The 26219-nt window shown below is 40.7% G+C and overlaps 1 protein-coding gene across 7 annotated transcripts in view; it reads left to right on the top strand.

Annotated features, from left to right (window-relative positions):
- Nucleotides 1-26219, top strand: part of HTR4 (5-hydroxytryptamine receptor 4) — a 177108-nt gene that overhangs the window by 112766 nt on the left and 38123 nt on the right. For 2 of the 7 annotated variants that reach the window (XM_083719508.1, XM_083719509.1), the window contains exon 7: nt 19608-19683. The exons of the other annotated variants lie outside the window; for them this stretch is intronic. In XM_083719508.1, the coding sequence (XP_083575634.1) occupies nt 19608-19668 (61 nt within the window). In that variant the 3' untranslated portion in view covers nt 19669-19683. The remainder of the gene's footprint in view (nt 1-19607; nt 19684-26219) is intronic. 7 annotated transcript variants of the gene reach the window in all.

Below are 26219 nucleotides of genomic sequence, written 5' to 3'. Positions count from 1 at the left end.
TTTACTTAGCATTAGTTGCTATGATGACTGAGGCATAAAACTTTCAAAGGAACAGAGGAGATTGTGTTTCTTCGGCCTGTTTATATAAAATTGGGAAATGCTGAGGCACTAAGATTAAACTCCACTGAACAGCGGAAAAGCTTGCTTCATCATGCAGGCTTCCATCCATCCTCCTCCCAGCTGGAGATTCTTTAACGATCGAACATAGCTGCTCAGGAATGCCTGCTGTGCACACTGCTTCATCAGAGAGCAATTATGTTTTGGTTTTCTCAGCTTCCTGAACTGATGAAGAAGGTGTTTGTTAGGTCCCTATGTGGTTGTAAATTTTACTTGGGGTTTGATAATAGAGACTGGTCTAATGGTGATCTGTGGTCCACTCTACTTACCTAAAACTGTGGGGGTGGGGTTAGAGCTGGGGCAAGTGGGGGCGGGGAGTTAAATTGCAGAATACATTTTTATTTTATTTTTAAAAAGGTGTCATTGGAATAAGACAAGAAGCAAGTCTTGGAGCAAAAGCATGGATCCCCCTTTCCTCGAGGGCTCATCATAATGTGTCCAAACAGTGTGTTGAAGCTTAAAATTGCATGTGTTATGACTTCCAGTGCTTGTGGCCACCTGGAAGTCATGCTGATGAGTCACAAGTGGGGGAGAGACACCATTAAGGAATTGGCAAAAATGTAAAGGTCTCTCCAGCTATGCTGATCTCTGTGTCAAAAAAACAACAGGGTATTGTTTGGAGACACTTTCATGCTCTCAGGGCTCATGAAAGACTTTCCAAAGAAGCAAAACCAAGTCTTTTTATCCGGGGGTCAAATGTAGTCAGTGACTGCCTATGCCTTTTTGTGTCTGACGAAAAAACTCGGCCACCAATCAGCTATATAAGATGAGTTTGTTGGATCGGGCCAATGACCTGTCCAGGCCAATGTCTTGTTCTCACAGTGGCCAATCAGATACCTGTGGGGGGACCTGCAAGCGGGATCCAAGCACAGGAGCACTCTCCCCTGCTGCGGTTTCCAGCAACTGGTATTCGGAAGCATTAATGCCTCCGACCATGAAATATAGATTTATTTCAGTAAGCAGTAATTTATTCTTTGATATCTGCTGTTTTCAAAACAAATTTCATCCACAGCTACAGAAGAGGATTTGCAGTGAGAAGAATGATACATCTGTGCAAACTGGGAAATCTGTGCAGCCATTATGAATTTATTATATATAAATATTTGGACACTTAAATCATAAGCAGCACCATGCTGAAGGGCGATTGAATGCATTCCATACTGTACAGAATTTAAGTACTCATCTTAGTTTAGATTGATTCCTGTATTTTACAATTACTAATGATAGGTTTAAGTTTCAGTTCCTTCCAGCTCTAAGCAGCAGGTTTGTGAAGCAATGAGTGTAATGAAACATGAGTTTTTGTCGCACTCAAGTCAAGATGCATCAATTTAAACACACAATTTCTTTTATCTGAACAACAAGAAAGCTTTTGATACAGACTTTTACTAAATTTTGCAGGATTTCTTTCTCTAGGAACAACAACAAGAAACCAAGCTGAAATAGTTAAATATAAGAATTATAATGCTATCTAGTATATGTATACTTGCACAGCAAATGACTCTACAGGTGCTGGCAAACCTCTTTAGCTTCAGTCTCAGAAGTCATAAAATCTTGATTCAAAGGGAGGAATGCAAGCTCCTGAATTCTTCTGCTTAGATTCAATTCCAGTCTGGAGAATTGCAAGCATCCACTCACCCCTAAACCCACAAAAGAGAAACTGCCAGTTGTCAAGAGTAACTTCTTCTAGCTGTGCAAAATTATCAAAAGCAAGATTCCTACAATCCGATGAGACAGGGAGATCTTTGCTGCTCCTTCCTTGTGAGTATAGCACATAATGCCAGTGAATTTTCCCTACAAACTGGAAGGACAATGGAATTCCATATGTAGCTGGACCTATTCTGTAGTGTGAAAATGGATTAATAATGCATGGAACACCTTGTCTGAAGGTTCAATTACGCCAGGTATGGGGAACCTAGAAAACTTCAGGTGTTACTGGATAACAGCTCTCATTGTACTTGACCATTAGACCTTGATGAGTGGGACTGATGGGAGTTGTAGTCCAACAATACATGGAGGGCCACAGGTTCCTCACAGTCCAATAGTGCCTGATTATTTGCGAATGTTGGCAAATTTCTCCAGTGCTGAGAGGCTTATTGCCTCTGAACCTGGAGGTTTAATCAAGCCAACATGTCTTACATTTGTTAAGACCTACCCATTATATCTCTCTTAAAAGCCACCTTTTCAATGTTTCAATGCTAGTTACTTTATTCCACATGCAATTGGCACACAAAACAACTTTCAAATCTGCACTACGTTAGAATATTATCAGGAATATGCTGGGTTTGTGTGTGTTGAGGGCAAGAGTGTCAGTCTCTTATGGCCACTGGCAGGTGATGCTAAGACCAGGGTCTCCACAGAGGAAAAAGATGCTACAGGGATTGGACTCAGGGATTGACCGATAGCAAACATGCCAACCCAGAGAAGCAATAGAAAGTACCTAGTAACCATAGCCATTTACTATGACACGGAATTCTTTAAATCTTGTGTTTATATGAAGATGTGCTTTCTTTTCTCTCTCCTGCTGGCTGATTTAATGTGATCAGAGCTAAGAAAGCCCTTGCTAAGTTTTATTGCAGGGTACCTTAACCCACTCAGTGCAAGACTCAGCCTGAAGCAAAGCATTAAATGTAGCAACGTAAAGCAGCATCACAAAACAAACTAGGGGAATAGACAAGCGTTGCTGTGAGGGGTGTGTGACAAAACAAGACCACTTGGTGTCAATCTGGTGCCCCACTGTTTTTAAAGTGACCTTTAAAAAGCTCTATGTGAGTCAGAGCCATAATTTTCTTGACTGCTATGATTTTAGGTTCCTTTGTATTAGCTTTGCCTCCTACGTAAATGGCAGAAAGTAGCTTGGCCTTCAAAATACATTTTATGATAGCATCCTATAATGAAACAGATTTCAGACCAATATTATTTCCTGCTGCCTGTCTCTCACTTTGGGTAATTCTGCTAAAATCCTGTTTTCCTCCATATTTCCTTCTTTGAAGGCAATGGCAAGGTTTAAACATTCATGACAAAGCAGGGTTTACCTGCACAAAAATATTGGGGTAATTAAGAGAAAAAACGTGGGACGCGGGTGGCGCTGTGGGTAAAACTTCAGTGCCTAGGACTTGCCGATCGTAAGGTCGGCAGTTCAAATCCCCGCGGTGGGGTGAGCTCCCGTCGTTCGGTCCCAGCTCCTGCCCACCTAGCAGTTCGAAAGCACCCCTAAGTGCAAGTAGATAAATAGGTACCGCTTTATAGCAGGAAGGTAAACGGTGTTTCCGTGTGCTGCGCTGGTGCTGGCTCGCCAGCTGCAGCTTCATCACGCTGGCCATGTGACCCGGAAGTGTCTTCGGACAGTGCTGGCTCCCGGCCTCTTAAGCGAGATGTGCGCGCAACCCTAGAGTCGGGCACGACTGGCCCGTACGGGCAGGGGTACCTTTACCTTTACCTTTTTAAGAGAAAAAACAGTGTGCAACAGACAAGCATTTCTTGTTTTCACTTTGTAAATTCTCACCAATACAGTTTTCACCATCAAATCAGACAAAGTAAAAACGTGAGGCTGAGATGTATATTGATATCCTTATAATTTTTTTGTTGCAATTTTATACATCTATTACTGATGTCATTTGATGACATGGGGCAATCAGCTCTAAAATATGTCCTCCTGTTGCTCTCTGATGTAATTGACTAGCTTCTTTCAAGGACTACAGTTCACCAGAAATACCTTGTTCTCTTCATATGGCTTTCCTTTAATCTTCTCTCCAGTTTTTACATTTCTCCCCCCCACTCCCCACATTAAGCTGAGCCCTGGAGAAGAAAGTCTCCAGAGACAGAATAAAATCATTCATTATATTTTCAGGAAAATTTTTCCTAACCATCAAAAAATAATTGAGCACTGTACAGGAAGAAGGGAGCTTATCAGTTCAGCTAAGGATACCTTGCACTCACCCTAAATTGTCTTTTCTAGTACTGGACAGTATTTCAAAGGCAGCTCTTTCATTTTCCATTTCCTTGGATTTCCAATTTGCTGACCCTCAAAGCTGCCACACTAGTCATTTATCACAAACTTTCAATGTGTTTGTAGCTATTAAGGAAGGTAGATATATTTCTCAAATGATGTTACTCTGTTGTTCGCAACCTGCATCTTGCTTAACTTATGTGTCTCCCAGAATGCCAGTGATAGTGGAAGTGTGTTCTTGGTTTACATAGCTAGAAAGGGCAGCTGATGGGTGGATTGTCAAGGTGAACAAACTAAACCTGCTTGTTCAGGGAAGTTTTTAATGTGTGACATCTTAGTGTATTTTTGGTCTTTGTGGAAGCTGCCCAGAGTGGCTGGGGAAACCCAGCCTGATGGGCAGGGTACAAATAAATTATTATTATTATTATTATCATTAAACCTGGACAGAGCCCAGTGGATAACCATGGGACATACAGCTACTTCCTTTCTGAGTAAAGAGACTGGGTACAATGGACTTGGGACCTGCACTTGTTGTGTAAGCCTTTCTGTTTTTCTCCTTCACAAACAAATCTGGGAGTAAGCAATTAACTATATAGCAGATAAAATAGCCGAAAACAGTTTCTGTAACAATGCTACACTGTTTATGCCAAAAAGCCAATGCCAACATTTTTAATGAAACATTTTTAATGAGGGAAGTTCTTCCTCTCATGCAGAGCTATTTAGTGCACAATGTTGTGGTATCTCAGAAATAAAAGTGAACACCATGTACACAGGTACACAGATTCTGTGCAGTGATGTACTAAGCAAATCACCACACCACCTCCCATATGAACTTGCCTTGGCCTCTAAAATGTGCGTTTGGAAGCTCTCCTTTAGATACTATTCTTCGTGGTGGTTGAAGACCACAGATAATACTTTTTCAGTGATGGTTCCACATTTCTGGAATTTCCTCCTCAGTTGGCTTTGCAAGGAACCAACATTCAGGCTTGATGTTAATAAATTTTCATTTTGTTTTCACTTATGACTGGAGCGATCTGTAATTTAGCTGCTACTTTTTCTGATCTATTTGTTCTTAACTACTTTGGGATTGTTCCAGCTGCAGATGTCTATGGATTTATGAATGCACTTTTGATAGTTCATAATAGAAAAGCTGGATATAAATATTTTAAATATGTAAAAACAAAAAACAAAAAGCATAACATTTGAATCCTGCTTTCCACAGGGCTGTAGTGACTTATTAGTGTTGCCAGAGTGGGTGTGGTGGTCTACATACATGCATCCCAGCATAGAGAAAGGAGTTATCTCTAGCTTCCAATGCCTTAAGTTACAAGCTTCAGTTTTCATCAAACTATAATGCATACAGTTTAGGAGTGACAGGAAAATGATGCAACTGGCTTCCATCTTTGCGAGGAATCAAAGGTCATGGGTATGTTTCCTTTCGTATATCCTAATGGTGAACATCTCTGTATAATAGAAAACAGCTTGCCTAATTTCCTCAGCTTGGACATAGAAGAGTTTCTTTAGAGGATTGAAAACATTAGAAGTTTCAAGTTCTTAATTAAATTTATGTATTTTGCTTAGATGTAACATTCATATATTTGTCAAAGCAGTGGCATTTGCATTCATTTGCTACATTTATTGTAGAACCTTTTTTCTCAACTCTTCTTCATATCCTTGCCTGCAAATATCATTATGCGTTGCTTTTTTGTGTATGCTTTTTATTACTCTCCCTCTCTCTGAAGAGCTTTTAAATTGATACTTTGATGGGGAAGACTTCATTACATTTAACAGAATGTCGTTCTTAAAAGAATCCTGAGTAGCCTGTAGCTATATTAGTCCTGTTGGATTTTGCTCTCCACCTAAGTAAAAAAACAAACTCTAGGCTGGTAGCTCTCAAACTTCTTTTTTTGTAGACCATTTGGTGGACCAGTTAATAAAGGTTTGTTTGTTTACATATCAAAGCACATACATAACTCATATTTTTAATTCTTAATTAGTATCATCACCCAAACAGTACCACATTATGAAAATCGTGGGCTTTAAATCACATCCTTTAAGTGGTAAAGTCAGTGCATTTTTTCCTGGAAGTACCCAACGGTACCACCACCTTTTTGCGAGGAAGGGGGGGCTCTTGGACCCTGTTAGAGCATCACACCTTTCCCCCCAAGCTTGGGAAGTATTTGCCCAGCTTAGGGAAGGAGGAGCACTGCTGACAGGATCTTGGAGCCCTGCTGCCTTCTTCCCAAAGCTGGGCACAGGAGGCCTCTTCACCTGGCCGGCAAAGCCACAGTAGGTGGGTGAGTGAGGGAACATCGAGCAGCCAACTGGCCCTCCCCATCCAGCCTTGGCATTAGGCCACTCCCCTCTCCCCATATAGCAACTAATAAAAAAGCTAAGCACGTATACACACTCTGCACGCCCCCATATTATATTCAGTTCATTAAAATGTGTAAAATACATATGATGTTGGTTGTTAAGCCAACTCAGCCAGATGTGGAACCGGCTAGGGTCCTTGGGTAGTAGGCTATGGTGGAGATGGTAGGGGTCTCAGGTGTACTGCCAGGGGTATGGTGGATGTTGACTCCAAATAGCCTGCCCAGGGGCCATTGACGAGGAACTTACACACATCACTCTTGATAATCAGGAGGTCCATTCCCACTTAATAAAGTCCAAGGCGAGCCTGTCCCCCTGGAGCGGCAAGTCATGTCCAGTTTGTTCACCTTCATGGGTTAGGCCTTGCTTCTTGGGGGAGGGGTCACTGCAAGTGGGTCCGCAATGACTCTGCCTTACATATAATAGTCATTTGGTTTATAGATAGTACTAGAGGTTGGAGGAAAGCCTTTGGTATTTTCATATTTCTGAGTTCTCCGCCCAGGACTGTGGAAAACATGTTCTTTCACTGTTGACAGAAGTGGGTCCTGGTCTTTAGTGAAGTCAGTGTCTTAAATTTACTGCAGAATAAGAAAAAAAAAAGTAAAACTGGCATTGAAAGAAACCCTCTTTTGTTCAGCTACAGATAACTGGAATTAATTGCTGGCAGGGGGGAGTGCTCACAGTTTGACCCTGATTTGTACCTTAACAGGAGAAGGAGCTAGACATAAAAACATTAATCTTTGTGCCACAGATATGTTGTGTGTGAATTTAAGCTAAAACTCCAGTACACAGCAAACATATACATACAATGCATGCCATCCTAATATTTTTTACACAGCCAAAAACTCACAAGCAATAGCTAGAATATATATTAAGTAAATCAATACATGAAACAGTATGTCCACATTTTCATTGCAACTATTTGGTAACAAAGTACCTAACTTATGTTTCCAAAATACTTCTCTAATTTTTAACTGTTTATACAATTCTTCCCCTGAGGTTTGTACTCATTCTACACAGCAAAATTGTGGGGATTCCTTGTCATGCTTACATGCAAGAAAGGAATTTTACTAATACAGCCTGTGATTTATTTGTTCTTATGTGACGCTCATGTTCACAAATATGTGTTTTAATTTTTCTTGTAGTCAATACCGACATAAAATATTGGGCAATGGCAGCACACTAAACACAGGAAATACACATGAAGGAATAATCTTTCCCCTGGGGAGAGATGCATGGCAATCTGAACCCAACATTTGGTTAGCAGCATGCAACAAACTATTTTCATCAGGGCAAATGCTGCCATGGGCAGACAAACTTGCATGCTGAGTGCTGATTGTCCCATTCAAGGCAGAAGAAATGCCTTTGCTTCAACCAAAATTCAGCTTCCATGTTGACTTTCCACTGTGGGAACTGAAAGTAATTTCATGGCCCTTTTGCTGAAAAAGCAAGAACTTCAAAAGAGAGGCTGAGGTGGAGGCAGGTGATGAAAGAGGCTAAAAGCGGAATGGGTAGGATCTACAGATTAATGGAAACATATTGTACAGATATCTCTCAGCAAATGCTGTTATGATAAAGGGAAGGAAGAATTCACTTTTCGCAGCACCACAAGCTACCTGCTTTCTTAATTATCCATCTTAATTTCAAAATGAATCGGTATAAAGGCCCACTTACTTAGAATTTAACCTTCATTAACTTCTACTTTGAAAATGCATTTTAAAATCCCAGAACTGAACTTCAGAGATAATTAAACAAGACATCATAAGAAATGAAAAGAAAGCTGGAATTTCTTTAATGAGCTGTCTTGCACTTTTGCTTTTGTTTTGACAAGGTGTTTTGCCAGTATTGGTTGGCATCTCCAGGATGCTGGGCATCTTGCTGTATTTTGTGCCTTGGCTTCACAGCTGTCTGCAACTCCAACCAGTCATAGACGATACCTAGGGCCAGGAGAGATCCTCCATTTCTGAGCCAAAATGAAGTTATCTTTTTGAAATTCACATTCCAAATTTTATGATGCAATTCCCCAACCAAAACATGTGTATATTAGGAGAAAGTATGTATGTAAATGCATATGTTAGTGAAAATAACATACAGAAATGCATAGTATTGTGAAAACTGCAAAAATGTATATATTGGAGGAAATATGTACTAACTCCTGGTGAAATTTTAAAGGACTTTTTTTAAAAAAATTGCAAAGTTGATTGGTGATTTTTTTTAAAAAAAATAGAAACTCAAAATACTGTGATACACTAAGCTTTTGTGGAACCATGCCTGGATGCATAAAGTGTCCTTATTTGTAAGATATGTACATTGGTACATGAGGGGGAGAGATGGCATCCTGTAGTTTATGGTGAAGGAAACATGGTTTGGGTTTGTGGCCACTCCAGACTCCTGGTTAGGGCTCACATGATTGGATTTTCTTCCATTAAAAATAAACACCCATGCATGTATAAAGTGTGCTGGAAATATCAGGCTAGAACTCCTGTCCTTGCAAGGTAGTCAGCTATGTGCTGGTCTGGAAGAATGTTCAGTGGTGTGAGCAACCAACTGCTGTCTAACGTTGAGAAACAGCTATACCATTTCTGGTCTTTAAGACCTAGTCCAGAATATCTTTGGAATGGAACATTGACAGAAAAACATTACTCAATGAGCTTGAACTGACCATTTATTTGTTTCGGTGCGGCAATCCATTTACAATAGTTCACTATTGCTTTGCCTTTGACAGATTAACAGTTAGAATGCAGAGACGCCTTAAGAGCGTTGTCAACACTCCTACAAAGAGTGTTTGTGCATTTTCAAAAGCTGTAAAGCTTAAAGTCCAGGCAGCTCTAAAGGTATAAACATCTAATATGTCACCCCTCTCTTGCTGAAATGTATGTGAACTGCCTGCTGTAGAGGTAATTTTATCATCATTGCTCCTACCCACCATCCTGAGGTTTCTCAAGCAGCAGGTGTCCTTGTCAGGGAAGTGAACCCTGAGTGCCCCCCCAACCACTAGGAGGGGGAAAATGTAAATAGAGGCAGATGAGAAAGCACACAGCAGGACATAAAAGGCTAGTGGAGAACCTGTCTGACTGCCTTAGCAATGATCTCTGTCTCTTTCCCTTTCATGTTTGCTGTTGTTTTTAATATCTGGCCCTCTTTCTTAGTATTTTCAGAAATGCCCTCACTGTCAAGCATTGTGTTAGTCTTCCAAACCCTTCTGCTTTACATTTAAAGATCAGGCATCTTGGATATCTAATCCAGCATGAATGTTACAGATACAACAGTCAAGCATGCTATTGTGGCTGCTGGATCGATAGGAGACATGAAGCCTGAATTCTCATTATATAAGCACCATCAAGCCGCATCGCATTGATGACAGATCATTAACCCAAATAGTATGTGCTGCTGTTTTAAGTCCTGCCATTACAGGGCAAAGGCCAGTAGCGTCTGCAGGAATCAGTGTCTAGGTGCAGAATCAAAGCAGGAAAAATTGACTGAGTTGTTTAATTGCACTAAAGCTGAATACCTTCAATGTCTAAAATACATCCAGTTTCTCTTTAATTACTTGTTGAGTATAAAAGACTGTTGCAATTACTGAGGCAAAAAATAATCACAAGAGTACAAGTACTTTGGCTCTGTCTGGAAGTTTAGCGAATTTAATTGTGGTATCCCCTGCCCCATTATCCATGGCTATGGCATCTTGCTGTCCTTGTGATAATTGTGTTAAAGTTGTTTTTAGAAATGGTTTAACAATGAAGTATTATGTGTAGGGTTTATCACCTTGAGATATGTTTTAATCTTAACACCTTTGATCCTTCCAGTATTTGGAATGTCTATTAACATATTAATGATCCTTACTAAATCTTCTTATATGAAGCTACTGTGATAATTGCATTTGCTGAGTAGGTGTGATATACTCACCAATCTCTCTGTTAGCTTTTTCCATGTAACTTTTGAGTATGTGGGGAATGTTTTGGAATGATTTCCTTAGATGCGCAATCATGAAATTGCTCTTGTGTACAGGGCTGATTCCAGGTTTGACGATGCCCTTTTATGGGCCCATCCAATTGCAAATGAATTTGGGGGAAAATCTAATGTTTTGAAATGCACTGGAGCAGCACTGTGTTGGGCGCTCTGAGATATTGCAGGGATTTTGACATGGTAGCTTTTAACTGACAGGCCAGGAATAAGTGCTGGGGAGCCTTGTGGCAGGTGCTGATGCTGACCCTGCTTCATGTGAATATTGCAGGAAGAACAAGTGGCTAGCAGGAAGTAGGACCTGACAATATCTTAAGATTTCCACATAGGCCAGTGGTCCAGCATCCTGTTCTCACAGTGGCCAACCAGATGTATTCTAGCTGTGTACAGTGGTACCTCGGGTTAAGTACTTAATTCGTTCTGGAGGTCCATTCTTAACCTGAAACTGTTCTTAACCTGAAGCAACACTTTAGCTAATGGGGCCTCCCGCTGCTGCCGCGCCGCCGCTGCACGATTTCTGTTGTCATCCTGAAGCAAAGTTCTTAACCCGAGGTACTATTTTTGGGTTAGAGGAGTCTGTAACCTGAGGCGTATGTAACCTGAAGTGTATATAACCCAAAGTACCACTGTATTAGTACGTGTTGTAGCTGCAATCATAATATGCTCTGGCATGATGAATGAATCCACACTTCTTATCAAAGCTTCTTTCTGTTGCATTTAGCAGTCTACATTCCTTTTAGTGCCTGGAGTAATATCCTCAATGTGTACCATTTACAAAATAGACCCATCTGTATCTGACAGTTCCTATGCATTTGGATGCTCTGACAGTGTGGATAATCAGGCTCCTGTGAGCATCCCAACCTATGGCTGCAGGGCACTAACGTTCAGTGTTGCACAGTGTTCTGAATAGGGCTGCAGTTACCCAGCTTTGAAAGTTTCAGTAGCAAGAGTTATAAATCCTGCAAAGGAGAGAACCTCTTATAGTTGTACTGAATAAAATCAAGATGTTTATCTTCTACAATGGGAGAATGTAGAAGGATGGGTAGCAAAAGGAAGTTAGAGCTTCAAAATACCAACAGTAAGTAAAATGTATTCTAATAGGAGTCTACACTGGAAGAGAGAGATAACATTGAATGCTGAAACCTTTTGTTATAAGATTTGAGATAAAGCCATCCTTGTGTGTGGTGTTGACTCTGGAGATGAATATATTTACATCCAGGACACCTTGAGCCTGGAAGCCACTGGCATGCTGATGCATTCAACTTTATTTTAAATTGTTATTGCCATGCTGGGATATAAGCAGCATGAAAGAGCTGTCGGTGTCTGAGCCAGGTATAGCCTGGAAGCCTAATAAAGAGAATGCTGGAATGGTCTTTGGGGCAAACCACAACAAACCAGAAGCCAAGGCTTAGCACAGATCCGTAACATAATTATTCACACACACAAAGAATCCTGGAACTTAGTTTGCTAAGAGTGCTGGGTATTATAGCTCTGTTATGAGGAAACTACAGCTGCCATGATTCTTTGGGAGAAGTCATGTAACTTTAAATGTGTGCTTTGGATCTTCCCTTGGTAGATTTAGCAAGCAGTAGTGCAGGTATGAGCTGAACTTAAGAGCCAAGTCAGTATCAGAGACTGTGAACCAATCTGCATTTTAGGAACTGCCTTTGGCATGACAATTTCTCCCAGGTGTGTTGTGGGCTCTTTTATATAGAGCTGACCAAACTGGAGGCAGAGTTTGATTGGAAACAGAAAAGATACATATCTTTAGAGTAAGGCTGTTCTTGTGGTTCTCCAGCTGGAGGCTGAAGTGCTGAAATTCAGATGCCAACAATTCAAGACCCTCACCCCACCATAGCTTGACAATTTAATGTTTGGTGATTAATATTTTGTTTTCATATTTGTCATGGGTTGCTTATTAGTAATATATTGTTTTTAAAAACTGAGACAAGAAAAAAAAAGTGTGCAACTCAATTAATAACCTGCCTCTGCAATTTTGACAGATGCCACTGTTGTTTTAGTTGGGAAAATAGCAAGTATAAATTGGATTGCCAAGGCACAGCTGCAAGCTCTGCCCTGTACCTTTGAAATCTACTACCACCATGCATAGAGAGATCCTGGTCATATTTCCCCTGTGCCACCCTACCTTCTTCTTCTTTGGCGATCACTCGTAGCCGAGTAAGATTGTCTTCCATAGACACGGTTTTAATAATGAGTCCATAAGTGACTGTGGAGGCCAATTCTGGACCCACACGTCCTTCCACAGTGGGGACATTGGTTTCCGGGCGGGAGTTGATCATGGTGTGGATTTGCCAAGCGTGCCTTCCTCTTAGCACATTTTCCCCTTGCGTCCTGAGTTCGAGTGTCTTCAAAGCCCATGACACCTTTGGTAAAGGCTGTTCTCCAACTGGAGCGCTTGCAGGCCACTGTTTCCCAGTTGCCACCCTACCTATAGTAACAGGACTCTGGGTATGCCACACCAAGGGCTAGTGTGAGGAGTAAAGGTGGATCTATGCCTTCCTTCTCTCGCAATGTATCACAGCCATAGCATATCTCTTTAGGTCTTCCAAAACAGAGTCATTGTTTTGAAGGATAATGAAAAACAATGACCTTGCTGCTTAAGGTTGCACCGGATGTCCACAATTTGGTTTCAGTGTAATTGTCAGTCCTGTGACATTGTATTTCTGACTTGAGTATGCATGCTAAGTAACTTAAATTAAATATTGTTTCAGCAAATTAAATATCTGTGCTGTTTCATATGCATGACTGTTTCCTATTTCAATATGCTTTGCCCAACCAGCTTGCATAATGAATTAATTTTTGCATTGTGCAGTTTGGGAGCATTGCCATATAATAGGAATATAATGTCCTTATGGGTCGCTGAAGCCCATTCGCAACAATTTCCCAGGTGTTCCATTAATGCTTCTCTCACAGATGAGATGCAGGCAGCTATGCTTGCTCCCAGTGGCTTGCCTGCATCCATATTTGACAGTTACTAGTCATCTCTATTTTGCTTTCCCAGTTCACAAAATCCTTCAGGGTGGGTTGTGATTCTTCTGTCATCTTCTTTTTCCTTTCCTAAGGAAGCCCTGCTGCCTCAGGCCAAAGGCCTATCTAGTCCATCATCATCTCACTGTGGCCAACTGGATAACTCTGGAAATCCCACAAGCAGGTCATAGGAGCAAAAGCCCTCTCTCACTGGTGTACCTGGCTCTGATTCTGGATGTATTATGTAGCTATCATGACTGATAGCTTTTTATAGTCTTAGTGTTCATGAATTTTCTTTAAGAGCGTAACAGAATGTTCTTCCAATCACTGAAGTGTAAGAATAGCTATGATGGTATGAGATGAAGCATGAAGCACTTCTGTCAGCAGAAACATTGCCTCCTTATCAGGTATCGCATTTGCATTCTCCTGGACTGGCAATAATGGTAATAACCCTTATTCAATGTCTGCTACCTTGAATCAAATTTTTTAATTAGCAAGAAGTCTTTGCTGATAAATTAAAACTTTATCTGTGTTTTCAGGATTTCTAATCTGATTGCATCTGAATGCCTTTTTAGCCACCAGCATAGCCACTGCTTGGTATAAAATCCATCCTTGCTTTCCCCCACATGGCCTTTCATTTGAGTAACAGTTATATTTATTTTCCATTATTCATGGCATTCACGTCTTCGTATCTCAGAGGTCTTAGCACAAAATTTGTACAATGTTAGTTTAGTACCATGAGAATCTGGAGAATGAGAATGAAAGACAGATTGATCACTGTTAGGTGAAGAGCTTCATACAGTGTTTCAGACAAAGTGGGGACCTTGATCTTAGGTGCTCAGAGCTTCTTTCTACTGCTTGTCCAATTTGGTTGGATTCGGACATCAAAGGGATAACCTTTCTGTCTAACATGCAAGATCAATATTTGTTCATGTTGAATGTTAGAAACCTGTTCAGACTTCCCCTCTGTTCCTACTGTTCTCCTGTGTAATAAAGAGATGCACCAACCAACCTCACCTTATGTTCAAGCCGCTTAATTAGATAAAGGAAAGTATTATTTGTGTAGTAGTTACATCAGATGTCATGCCACCTGGAAAATCCGTTGGGGTTGCAAATATTGAACCATTATCATAGCATGATAGGTAATGTTTGACTTTTCAAATACCCTTAGATTTTCCATGGCAGTCGCTCTTGAATGGGGAAGGCAGGTCAAGCGTATAATAGCTGCTCTTCCCAGCATTATCAGGTGCCACCATGATTAAACTTGAGAACCTTGTGAGTTGGACTGGAGTTCTGGGCGCAACCCAGGGCCTGATGGTCAGAGGAGGAGCTAAAGGTAATTCCAACTGAGATATACATGCCACAGCCCTTAATACTCCTGGTCTAGGAAGTCATACAACATTAGAGGGCCAACCCAGGGTCGCTGACTGATTCACAGCTCCCAAATCTGCTGCCTTTCTTAAATCTGGCCATTCTGTCACGAATGGAGGCCACCAAGTTTCCTCTGCACCAGCAGCCTGTCTGATTTCTATCTGTCAGCTGATCAAGAAACTGTCTCCTCTCTGGCCTGAACCCCCCTGATAAGACCCTCCTCCCCACAAAAAGTGATAGCCAAAAGGCCATGGAATAATGGCGTGGATTTCTATGCAGAGGAAGATTTGCATAGTACTAACCTGGCCATTTCATAGTAGCAGTCACTGGTGATGCTATTTTTAAAAATGTCATCATTCAATTGAATGAGTATCTCAGCTTGTAGTAGATGGTTAAGGCATAAACCCTACACAAATCCAGAGTGGAGTCAAGAAGACGGTTGGACTGCATCTTGTGCTGCATCTTCCAGCAAGTCCTGCAGCTAAGCTGGTGCCAAATGTCATTTGCTCCTGAAACTGATTCTCTGTGTCTGCTTTCCCTTGGACCACAGTAGCAAGTGAGGCCGAGACGGCAGGGGGCAGGTCTTGTTATCTAGGCAGCCAAGGACCTCCATATGCACTGCTCAGGTGTGAGCCCCAGGATGGTCACTTTGGTGGGAGGCATCAGTTATGAGTTTCCGGTCTCCACAGCCACAGCAAGCACTGTGATTCTCCAGCAGCTTGACTTCAGCCCTGGAGGTGCACACCATTGTCTCTCGAGACAGGTGACAACAACAAAAAATAGATGGCAGCAGAAGACAAAAGAGGCATACAGTTTTTATTAGTCCTAGTGCCCCAGGCAACCAGCTATATTGTGAATGTAGTTTAGTTATTTAAGAGAAACACACAATGGAAATCTGTATCCAGCAACCTCAGGATAAATCCAAGCTTGGGCAATGGGAAGCAATTACTCAATCCAGAACGGGAAGGTATATTCTCCAGCCCAGATTCTTTCAGGTCAGCAGTTTGCCTTGAGAAGTGCAGCAAGCCGAAGGTTGATCAAGTGAAGAGTTTCCTTATTTGCTATTTATATCAGGTCTGATTAGTACAGTGTATTCATTTTGCCTACCAATCCCTGACAGGAGCAGTCCATGGTAGCTCTTGACATTCTTGGTGCAAGCCTCTAAGTCTCCATCACAGAATAGAAACTGTGGGCAGGGAGGGAGGGAGAAAGACTAGAATGAGAGAGATAGTTTTAGTGTTGCTGTATGATTTAGTGCAGGCGGGATGTCAGAGAGAACAACACTTTGAGAACTTTTGTTTTCTCGCTGGAATTGTTAACATCAATAAGGAACAGTAATCAGAAAGCAACAAAGACTCTGTGTTCAGTTAGGCTTTGCTACAAGATAATTTTCTGATGAGGGAACACAAAATGACTCATTAGTTATTCCACAGCTGCAGAAAAAATTGAAGTGAAGTGGTGTTAAATGTTTCCTTTTCAGGATCCCAAAGGTCAGAAATGGCATCCTAGTTGCAAAGCTGTGGCTAGCCTGTAGAACAAATTCTGTCACTGCCCAGTGCATGTTGTTGGGGGGAGCATCTTGGTGGTTCGTCTTCCTGATTTAATGTGGTAGTTCATCCTGTTAAACAAATTGGGAGCTGAAGGGATTGGTGATGTCTGGAAAGTCAGTTCAAGAAGATTCACACTGATTCTCTGTTTTCTTCCTTAATGACCTTTGTGTCTCTGAATATTTAAAGGTTTCCCCCACCACCACCACCCCAGAAAGAAACTTACTATTCAATACTATGGAGCACTATCACAATGCAGCATCTCATAGGACTAGGTTACCTGAAGAAACTATTTTCAGGAACTTGTTTTTCCCGTCCTACAGAACACAAACTGTTTTGCTTCATTCAAAGTCTATTTTTAAATATCTGGTGGACTATGCCTGTATTCAGTCTACGACCTTTTCTACTTCTGAGCCTTTTCTGACGTAGCAGAGCTCTTGACAATGTACATACCACCCTCCCCCCAATCAAAAAGCTGGCAAATGCTTTCAGCAATTGCTTTCAGCAGCTGCTTTTACAATGAGACGGTTGCGTAATTTCACATAAAGGGCTCATCCATTTTCATTCTCATCTCTCAAGCTGTTATGAAAGCTGCTTACAAACACAGTGTTACCAAGTGTCTTTTGGTTCCTTCCCCAGAGTTTTCTGAAAAGAAATTTGGGCAGATTCTTGATGAAGTGCTATTTTTAATATATGTATTTGTGGTCTGTTTTTAAATAAATATAACAGCAATATAAAATAACAACAAGAAAAAATACCAAACCCACTCCCAAATAGCAACTCCCACTAATACTAGTTACTTCATTAAATTATGAACATTGATTTTATAATTTTCCCAATCTATGGGGTTTGCCTTGCACTTTATTGCACCACTACGTGATGAAAGGGCTCAATTTTCCAGCAAAGTGGTTGTAAAACTTTCTACCCTCTTTTGCTAATATCATTTTTAAATGACCATCTTCCCCAACCACGATATATTTAGTTGTGCCCAATGATTTAAGTTCATTTCTAACTTTATGTAATCATTTCCTGTGGTTATATTTTGATAAGTTATTCAGATTTTGCATTATCCATATGCCCAGATATTTGACTGCAGAACATTTCTGGGGGGAATTATATTTCTTTCTTCTTCTATGTATGTCTCTTGGGTGAAACAGGCAACTTATTGAATTGCATACCTCTGTTGATAATTTTAGGCAGCTTCATAGTCTTGGGTTGGCATAGTTAAAGCAGTTAGTTTCTGTAGAGTGAACCGTGCAGATGTAAAATCTGTCCATCTTTATTCCAATAGGTCAGTTTGGATTTGCCATTAGACAAAATGTGAGTTGCCTAAAACACTCCTCCAAGTACATGAAAACAGAGGTGCATTTTTTGCAGTGTTGTCAAACCTCTGTCCTATGCAACACTTTATTACAACTAAATACCACTACATTTAAGTGACTTCTTATATAGGAGAGTGTCACCCAGAGAAGGAATTAAGAGAGAAAACAGAAGTGAAAAGGGGACATCCTGGTAGTTCTTGCTACATCTTCCCCTCATTTACATCTTCCCCTACAGAAGCAATTATGGGATTTATCTTGTATTTTTTAAACAAGAAAGCAGCCCACACATTGTGTGAGCAATATACCCATATCTGCTTTGTAGCTCCTCACATATCTCCCTTGCCTTAAATATCTTTTATGGTCTTCTGTTGCAGACAGGACTCTGTACAAGATGAGTAAGTTTCTGACCTCATCCTCTGTTTCTCTTTTATCCTCCTACATTAATACAGTTGCCTCTAACTTCAAATGAGGGACGGAGTCTAATCTCTATGCCATCAGACTCCATAATTGTGGGAGATAGAATGCCATTTATGGGGGCATTTCTCTTCTCTGTGCTGCATATTAGGCAGTTCATTGTAACTTGCCATCATGTGGTGTCTGTTGTCAAAATGAGTTCAACGCTTTTCTTGTCTGCTGCAGTTTGCACACCACAGAATAATGTGTATCTCTGCTCTGTTGCTTCAGAAATCGCCCGCTGGCTTTCCTTAATCTGAAAACATTATCAAAAATATCACAGATTAGTATTTATATTTAGAGCTTATTTGTTTGACACTGGGGTTTGCTGAAGCAGCTCAGTCGGTCAGTTTTCCTCACCTCCGCATGCTGACCTCATAAAATTTAAAACCAAAAATAAGATTAAAACACCATTAACAGCAGAAATGCCAGACATGATGAGAATTCAAAAGAATTTCCTTTTGGCTTTACCAGTGTATTTTTGACTGAGTCCTTATCATGTCTTAAATTGGAAGTGATTTTTGATTTCGTATTTATTTACTTAGAGCTAGCGTAACTTGATCAAGTGAAAGGAAAGGACTGGGTGGGGAACACACCGTGTTCCTCTCCTATTCTTTGTAATGAGCTAGCATGGAATGCATGTGCAATCACTAAAATAAGGGGGGGGGGAGGAAGCAAACAGCTTTGGTTCACCCCCATGAAAGTCTCTGTACATGTGAACACTTTCCCTGTACACAAAAGAATTGAGGTTGTAGCTCAGTGGTGGAGCACATGTTTGTATGCAAAAGGTCCCAGGTTCAATCGCTGGAATCTCGAAGTAAGGATAGAAAAGACTTTCTTCTGAAACCCTGAAGGGGGTACGGCAATTTGTATAGATTTTGTGGGATGAATGTGTGGCCTTCAAAATCTTCTTGGATTCCAGTTTCCATCAGCCCCAGGCAGCATGGTCAGGGATGCAGGCAGTTAGAGGCCAGCATCTGGAGAACTGCACTACTGGTGTAGACCATACTGAGCTAGATTGACTAAACACCATGAATCCTATTTGAAAAATATCCATCAATTATCTTAAAGGTGGGTTCCAGGTATCCAGAAGCAACTGCGTGGTGTGGATTTCATTATTGTTGTACTTAGGTAATGTGAACAATTACACTGGAGCATTATTATATCTCTTAAATAACCTTACCATACCACCCAAAAGCAAATCCAAATTAGGGATCAGATATGGAGTTTGGTGATGATAGTCAGACATGAGCTCCTACAGAAGACAAAATATACAAGCATTATTTGAATGACGTAAGGTGTTAACAGTAATGAAGCAGATGGCACATTGTATTAAATAACATTATTAATGTTTCTGTTCTAAGGTAGATGCATTGGCATGGTGCCTGCAGTACTTACATCTTTCACATTGCTTAGGCATGTTTAATTAGGAATTTAATTGATGGGTAACGGTGATAATTTGTGTTTTTCTTCCCTTTCTTCCCTTGTCCCACTGTGTCTGTCCTTCCCTCCCTCCTGCACTAAAAGTGGCTGTTCCACTATCTCCAAGTTCCTCCTGCTGTTCTGCAATAGACCAGTTCCTGTCTAACCCTGAACATATTCTGTAAGTCTTTTATTTTATTACATGTTTCTGTGTTCATGTGTGTCCGTGTGTGTATGTGTGTATTTATTCATTTTAATGGACGTCCTAGAACTTCCCCTTGTTCAATGGCTTGTTCAGTAGTTACAGGACTGAGAAGCCCTAAACAAGGGGCGCTACAGTGACCACTCCAAGCCCCCCTGTTGGTCCCCAGCAATTTTATTCGGGGGGCAAGGGATTGGGAGATGGGGCTTCAGTGGCAGGCATGGGCCTGGGTCCTGAGGCATTCTGGAGAAATGCTAGAATGGGGAAATAAAGGTGGTGGTGGTGGCTGCCTCACCTGGCACTTTTCTTAAGAATGCTTGTCCCTAAACAGTGGGGGTGTTAAGAAAGTTAATAGAAAGGGAGGCTCAGGGCAAGGAATTTGCAGTTGTTTATGAAGTGTGCCATTTTCTTGTAGCCCAAAGGACAGGTGGCACATTTTATACTGAGTGTACTGAGCTGGCTATTATTGTTGCCAAGTACAGTGATAGGCATCAAATATTGTTGTGCATGGTGATCTATAGATGTGCAAAAGAAGATTTTAAAAGAATTTTATCACAAAGCAGAACAAATGGTTAGGACACCACAGAATGTCATCCTTCTCTTAATATCTTGCTTGTCAACCCATGTCTTAGGGAATGGATCTGGTAGTTAAGACTCACAAAATATTATTTAAATGTTGCTGCCAGAAGTAGTACCTAAACCTCAGTATTTCAAGAAGGGTACTGAAAAAAATATTTTGGAAGGAAGTAAATCATGGGACCACTCTGATATTGTCCTCAGTTTTGCATATTTCTCCTAGACAAGGCTTCAATGAGTTCCCTGAACCCATTTGCACTTACCTCCTGATGAGTTCCCACCCACTTTCTTAGTCTTGACTTTACAAACAAGGACTGAAGCATAACAAAAGGCTACAAGATGGTCCAGGAATTCTGAGCTCAAGATAATGCAAGTGAGCACAGAATCTAAGTCTGGTAAAATGACTAAGGGTCATGTACATGGGCAAAAATGTTCATTGGCAAACATCAACCCAGCTCCTTGTAGATGAAAGCTATTTTTATTTGATCCTGATGTTTAAGAAAATCTTAACAGCCCATGCTGTGTGACAAAGAGCACTTAAATAAAAAATTTACTGAAAAAAGATGAACTCATTAAGGAGGAAGATGGAAGGCACTTAACAGACATTCTCAATACAAGATTTCCTATTATGGGGTCAGCTTTGTCCACATAATACCTTGGGTATTTTTAAAGCAACATTTTCTCAGGCTGGAGTAAACTGTCCAAAATGACTCAAGAGGGAAAGATAGCAGGGAAATGCACTATTACGGTATTTCTTTTCATCCCAAGCTGCCACTATACTGTATCTGCATGTCTCATTTTGTAGTTTAAATGTTACTGTTTTCAGAGGCTTTAAAGATAAGCTACAAAAATTTATGCTACCTGACACCCAGTGAGCAGTGCATGTTAAAATAAATTACGGAAAAATGCAAAATTCATGCATTTTTTGTGTGAAAGATCCATACAGAGCTAAGTGGGCAGTGAGCAAGTGTCTTCTTTATGGTTTCTTCCTGAAACCAAAAACAATCTGATGATGATGTTGAAGCTATCTGATGATGGCTTGAACTCATGATTTGAACGCCAGTTAAAAGCAGCAAATTCCCAGAGGTACCCAACGTGATATTTGACCACTGGCCATCCTGGCTAGGGTTGTTGGGGGGGGGGGAGGGCATGGCATTGGCTGCCTATGATATGAGTGAATATTTATTTAGCAGGTAGCCACCAATGAGTTATTATGCTACAAAGCTGTAAGATAAGGTGTGTGAAATTCCATTTTAGGTATGCCAACAACAAGGAATTTAAGCCCAGGGCTTTGCATTGACATAGCATTAACAGATGGTGAACAGCAGTCAAAAGATGTTCCGTTTATAACAACTAAAACTATCTCCAATTTCAGAAGGCATTTCTTTCTTTCAGTTGAAACTCTGTGACCTTGTAGCTGCCATAACCCTGCCAGACGTGTTGTGCTCATCTACTTGTTATTTTCCTGTTGAAACATCTTAGTGGGATGCTAAGAGTTCAACCAAGAACATAGTCTGCAATTTGCCAATGCCAAGGACAGACCATATTTGTCAAGTCTTCAATCGCAGCTTTGATTAGACTCCAACGTAAAAATACGTTCATGTTGCTAAGGCAATATTAGAAATGAGTGATTCATCTTAGAAGGGAATTAACTGTACTGAGGTACCAATTGTGATGAAATGATTAACTCTGACAGGCTGGAAAGCGGGAAGTTGTGGTCTGCAAAATGTTAGGTTATTTTGCAGGTACAGGTTGCAAAAATGACTATGAGGACTAGTTTGACTATGATTCTGCTGAGCAATTCATTAAACTTCATCAAGCCCACTCACTGCAGATAAGATAAATCAAAGTCTGCAAGGAACTAATGTTATTTATTTATAAACAAAACACATCATTTAGTTTGATCTTCTTGGATATTTATTATTATTATTTTGCGTATGTTCAAAATCTCCATCAAACTGGTCTGAAGGGAAAATAAAATATGAGGGGACTTGAGGTTCATTTTATAAGGCCATATGAAAATAATATTGCAGCATGTACTTTAGTGCAAATAGGTGGCAGGGTGTGCACAGGAAACAATTTTTAATGTTATCTCAGTAACTTTCCTAGGTTATTGGGAGGGCTTCCAAGATGAGGATCATGTGGCTCTACCCCAGAATTTCCTGTAGCAAATGAATTCACTATTCCGCTATTTACAGAGCAATCCAAGATCCCCTTATGCCACACTTTGGGTGGTGGAGGGGTCAAGGTGCTGGATTGAGTGGTGTCCCTTCCTCTGCAAGCATCACTCTGGTACTGATCACCATCTTCCGCCTCCAAAGGGGGCAGGCAGGAGACATACTGCCAGGCTCTTCACTAGCAGAGGGAGAGGAGGGGGCGTTGCTGAGCTGGTCTGGGATCCATTGAACTCTGAGTCGGTCTCACTTGGAGCTGGCTACCCTCTCCATTCCCCACTCTGAGCAGCTGGACCGTGGGTTTTTATTTATTTATTGCATTTATGTCCCACCTTTTCCCTCATCCCAGTTATGTGCCATTAGGACAGCTTCACATTGGCTCCTCAGTGGTATTTGGAGGCATTTACTTATTTTTAATTATCTCCCTTGGCTCAAATCAAGCCCAGATCCAAAGGGGGAAATTGTGTCACTGATGAATGGCCTGAAACAAGCTGAAATTCTGCACATTTATTTCAGTAATGGTTGTGGGCATCTATAATGTGTCAAAAGAAGAGCATTTTTCTGTTCTCTCCTCTTTCGTGCATTTTCTGGTGTGTCCATTAAGGCCAAGGCTGTGTATATTCCATGAATCATTCTGCTTTAGCATTGAAAAGTGCAAAATTAGGTAAGTGAGCACAGAACTCAGCATCCTGAGGCCACAGCTTTTTAAAAAAGGGGGGGCATAAGAGGTAACTTACTGTGTAATATGGCTGGACTGCTGAAAGTGTCTGATTTAAATCTCAGAAGAATCAGGGAGGGAGACTTAATAGAATTTCCATTCCTAAGAGCCAGGCTTTGGTGTGCCATGCATTGCTCTCTGTTCTTCTTCATGGAACAAATAAATTGTTCTAAATAAAATGCATGCAAAGTATGTATCACTTTTGCAGCATATATATGCTATGCAGAATCCAGCTTTGCTTACTTCAAGATTTAAATGGCATTTTTTCAGCTTGAAACACGCATAGCTAGCCCAACTCAACCACTGTGACTATTTTAGGAAAGAAAGTTTTCTTGTTGCTAGCATCTTCTTATATACGGATGCATTTCATCTGGAATTCACATAGCCAAGGAAAGAAGCTCTTGTTCTGGGAGATTTGGTGGTACACCAGTACAAAGAATAACTAGGATGTTGTTACCAGCAGTGACATTGGTTCTACATGGCAATGCTTGTGGATTCAAAGCCCAACAATGCCTCCCTGCCTGTTAACAAGCAGCCACATGGCACAGCATACAATGTAACACAAAGAATGAAAGCAAATGATTATTTCTTTGTTTGTTTTACTACCATCCTTCACCCTAAAGTGCCAGGGTGGGGTACAACAATTAAAACACAATGTTAAAAAAAATTACAATCTCAAAGACAAAATGGGTGCTAAAAATACCATATACATCTCAGGTGTCAAAAGCCAGAGCAAAGAAGGGCATCTTGAGGAGATACTGAAGTGGAGAAGCACAGGAATGCTTTTGTGAATCATTGTCCAATGTGTATGCTGGCCAAACATTGTCATGAAAATTGAGTGTTTTACACTGCACTGCAGCAAAGAAGATATACCTGCAAACAGGACATCATACAAGCAAATATTCTTTTCCTCTTCTGTTGTGATGCATCTGAAAAGAGAAGAAGAACTTGTTCTACCTCTGAGAAGCTTCTTACTGGCTAAATGGTGGCAAAAGGTGGTGTATGAGAAATTATTGGCTACTGGGATATCCCATGTGACCAACAAAATAGAATTTTCTCCAGTTGCTAATAATACAAATTTGGAAAATGAACTTTCTCACAGAGTTGGAAGGTAGAAGGTGTTCTGTCCAATCCATGTTGTGCTTGTTTTGTTTTCAGTCCAGTTCCCGGGGTGATAGCTACAAACTTAGCATGCTAGATCGGCAGACCAAACGACTGTCCACCTGTTGAACTCTGCCTTCCTGGTGAATCATGGTGCAGATGGCAGCGCCATTTTCAGAGCTATAAACAGTATAATTGTCATAGCTCTTTGAATGGTACTGCCATATGTACTAGAAAAGCAGCATTTAGATGTGTAAGGGCTTTGGGTCAACTGAACTGCCTTTGTAAATTACTGTATATGGAATTCTAAAGTGAGCTTGAATGCTATGTTAAGCTTTAGAGGATATGCTCCAAGAATGTTCTCACCTGAAATAAATCCAAGTATATGTCAACAAATTGATCATGCAGACAAGACATTGAGCAGCAGCTCAATGACAAAATGACTAAAATCAAAACAAATAACCAGCAGGTTGTTTGCTTGAATGAATGGTGTATTTCTACAGTGATGTATCTTTAGCATGCACATGTGCAGGTGTTTAATAGATCTCTTTCCAATAAAGCTACAGAGCAAATCTGCTTTTCGGTATGACTTTAAATATTTCCTTCAATATCTGCATGCACTGGTGGACAGAATAGTACCCATAATTTGTGCTGTAAATGCAGAAAAATAACATTATGAAAGACTGTAGTAATGAAAAAGGGAATGATACAGAGAACATGGTGAAACGAAGACCACTTTCCCCTAAGACTCCTTTAACTTGGTGTGGAGGGCCTGTTGCTTAGTGCTAATGTGCCTGTTTTACATGAAGATGGTTCCAGGTTCAATTCCTGGCATCTCCAGTTTTATGACAATCTGGTTTTAATGGTAGATGCAAAAGACCTGTGCTTTTGACTCTTAAGATCCATTGTTTGTAATAGGCAAATTGAGTTTTCTTCCTTTGCTCCAACCTGTGACTCCTTGCATTCTGTGCTGTTGGTTGTGACTGGCATGGTTGGCTGTTTGACCTATCATATTGTACATCCAAGAGTATGCAGAGCAAACTTTTCTCTGCTCCTCTCCAGGTCACTCTCTCTTATTTGGCGTCAGGCATAATTCGTTTTTTAGTTCTCTGTTCATCTATCATGTCACCCTCTTTATTCACTTGTATACGCATTACATTTCCTGATCAAATGAAAAAAAATGATGTTTAAGTCACATACATATAAAACAGACATTTTCTTTATTTCTTTGTATACAGTGGTACCTCTGGTTACGTACTTAATTCGTTCCGGAGGTCCGTTCTTAACCTGAAACTGTTCTTAACCTGAAGCACCACTTTAGCTAATGGGGTCTCCTCCTGCTGCTGCGCTGCCGGAGCACGATTCCTGTTCTCATCCTGAAGCAAAGTTCTGGGTTAGCGGAGTCTGTAACCTGAAGTGTATGTAACCTAAAGTGTATGTAACCGGAGGTACCACTGTATAAGAGTTTCACATCTCCAGGGGATAAAATGCAGTGGGTGATTTCAAACCTCCTTTAGTTCTTTATGGCAATTTTGACTCGCCCTTTTCAACTGAGAGCCAATTCTGCTTTCGTGTTTGGCCAGTCTCTTGGGCCTTTTTCTTCTACTTGTTTTCTTACTTTTTCCATTCTTTTAGTGTGTGATCAAAAATCTTTAGCCCTCTCAAAAATACAAGAGTACAGCAATCTGTGCCAAAGCAGCCATTGTAGTGCTGACCCTGTTTACGTCAATAATTACCTGAGCATTGCCTCAAGGCATTAATCAAGTGGTGCAGTTTCCAGTTTAATGTCATCCTGCAGCATCTGTAACAGCTGCAGGCAGATATATGTCACTTGGCTCTACTTGCATTTGTTCTGTAATTGACAGTCTGCTCCTGCCAGGCCTAATTATGATCAAGCCTGTTTTACTGTGAGTTCTCTACAAGAAAAGGCTTCACCTAGACTAATT

This window comes from Podarcis gaigeae (genome assembly GCF_964106915.1).
Source record: "Podarcis gaigeae genome assembly, chromosome: 2".
Lineage (NCBI taxonomy): Eukaryota > Metazoa > Chordata > Lepidosauria > Squamata > Lacertidae > Podarcis > Podarcis gaigeae.
Note: the sequence above shows the minus strand (reverse complement) of the source record. Positions and strands in the feature narration are given on the sequence as shown.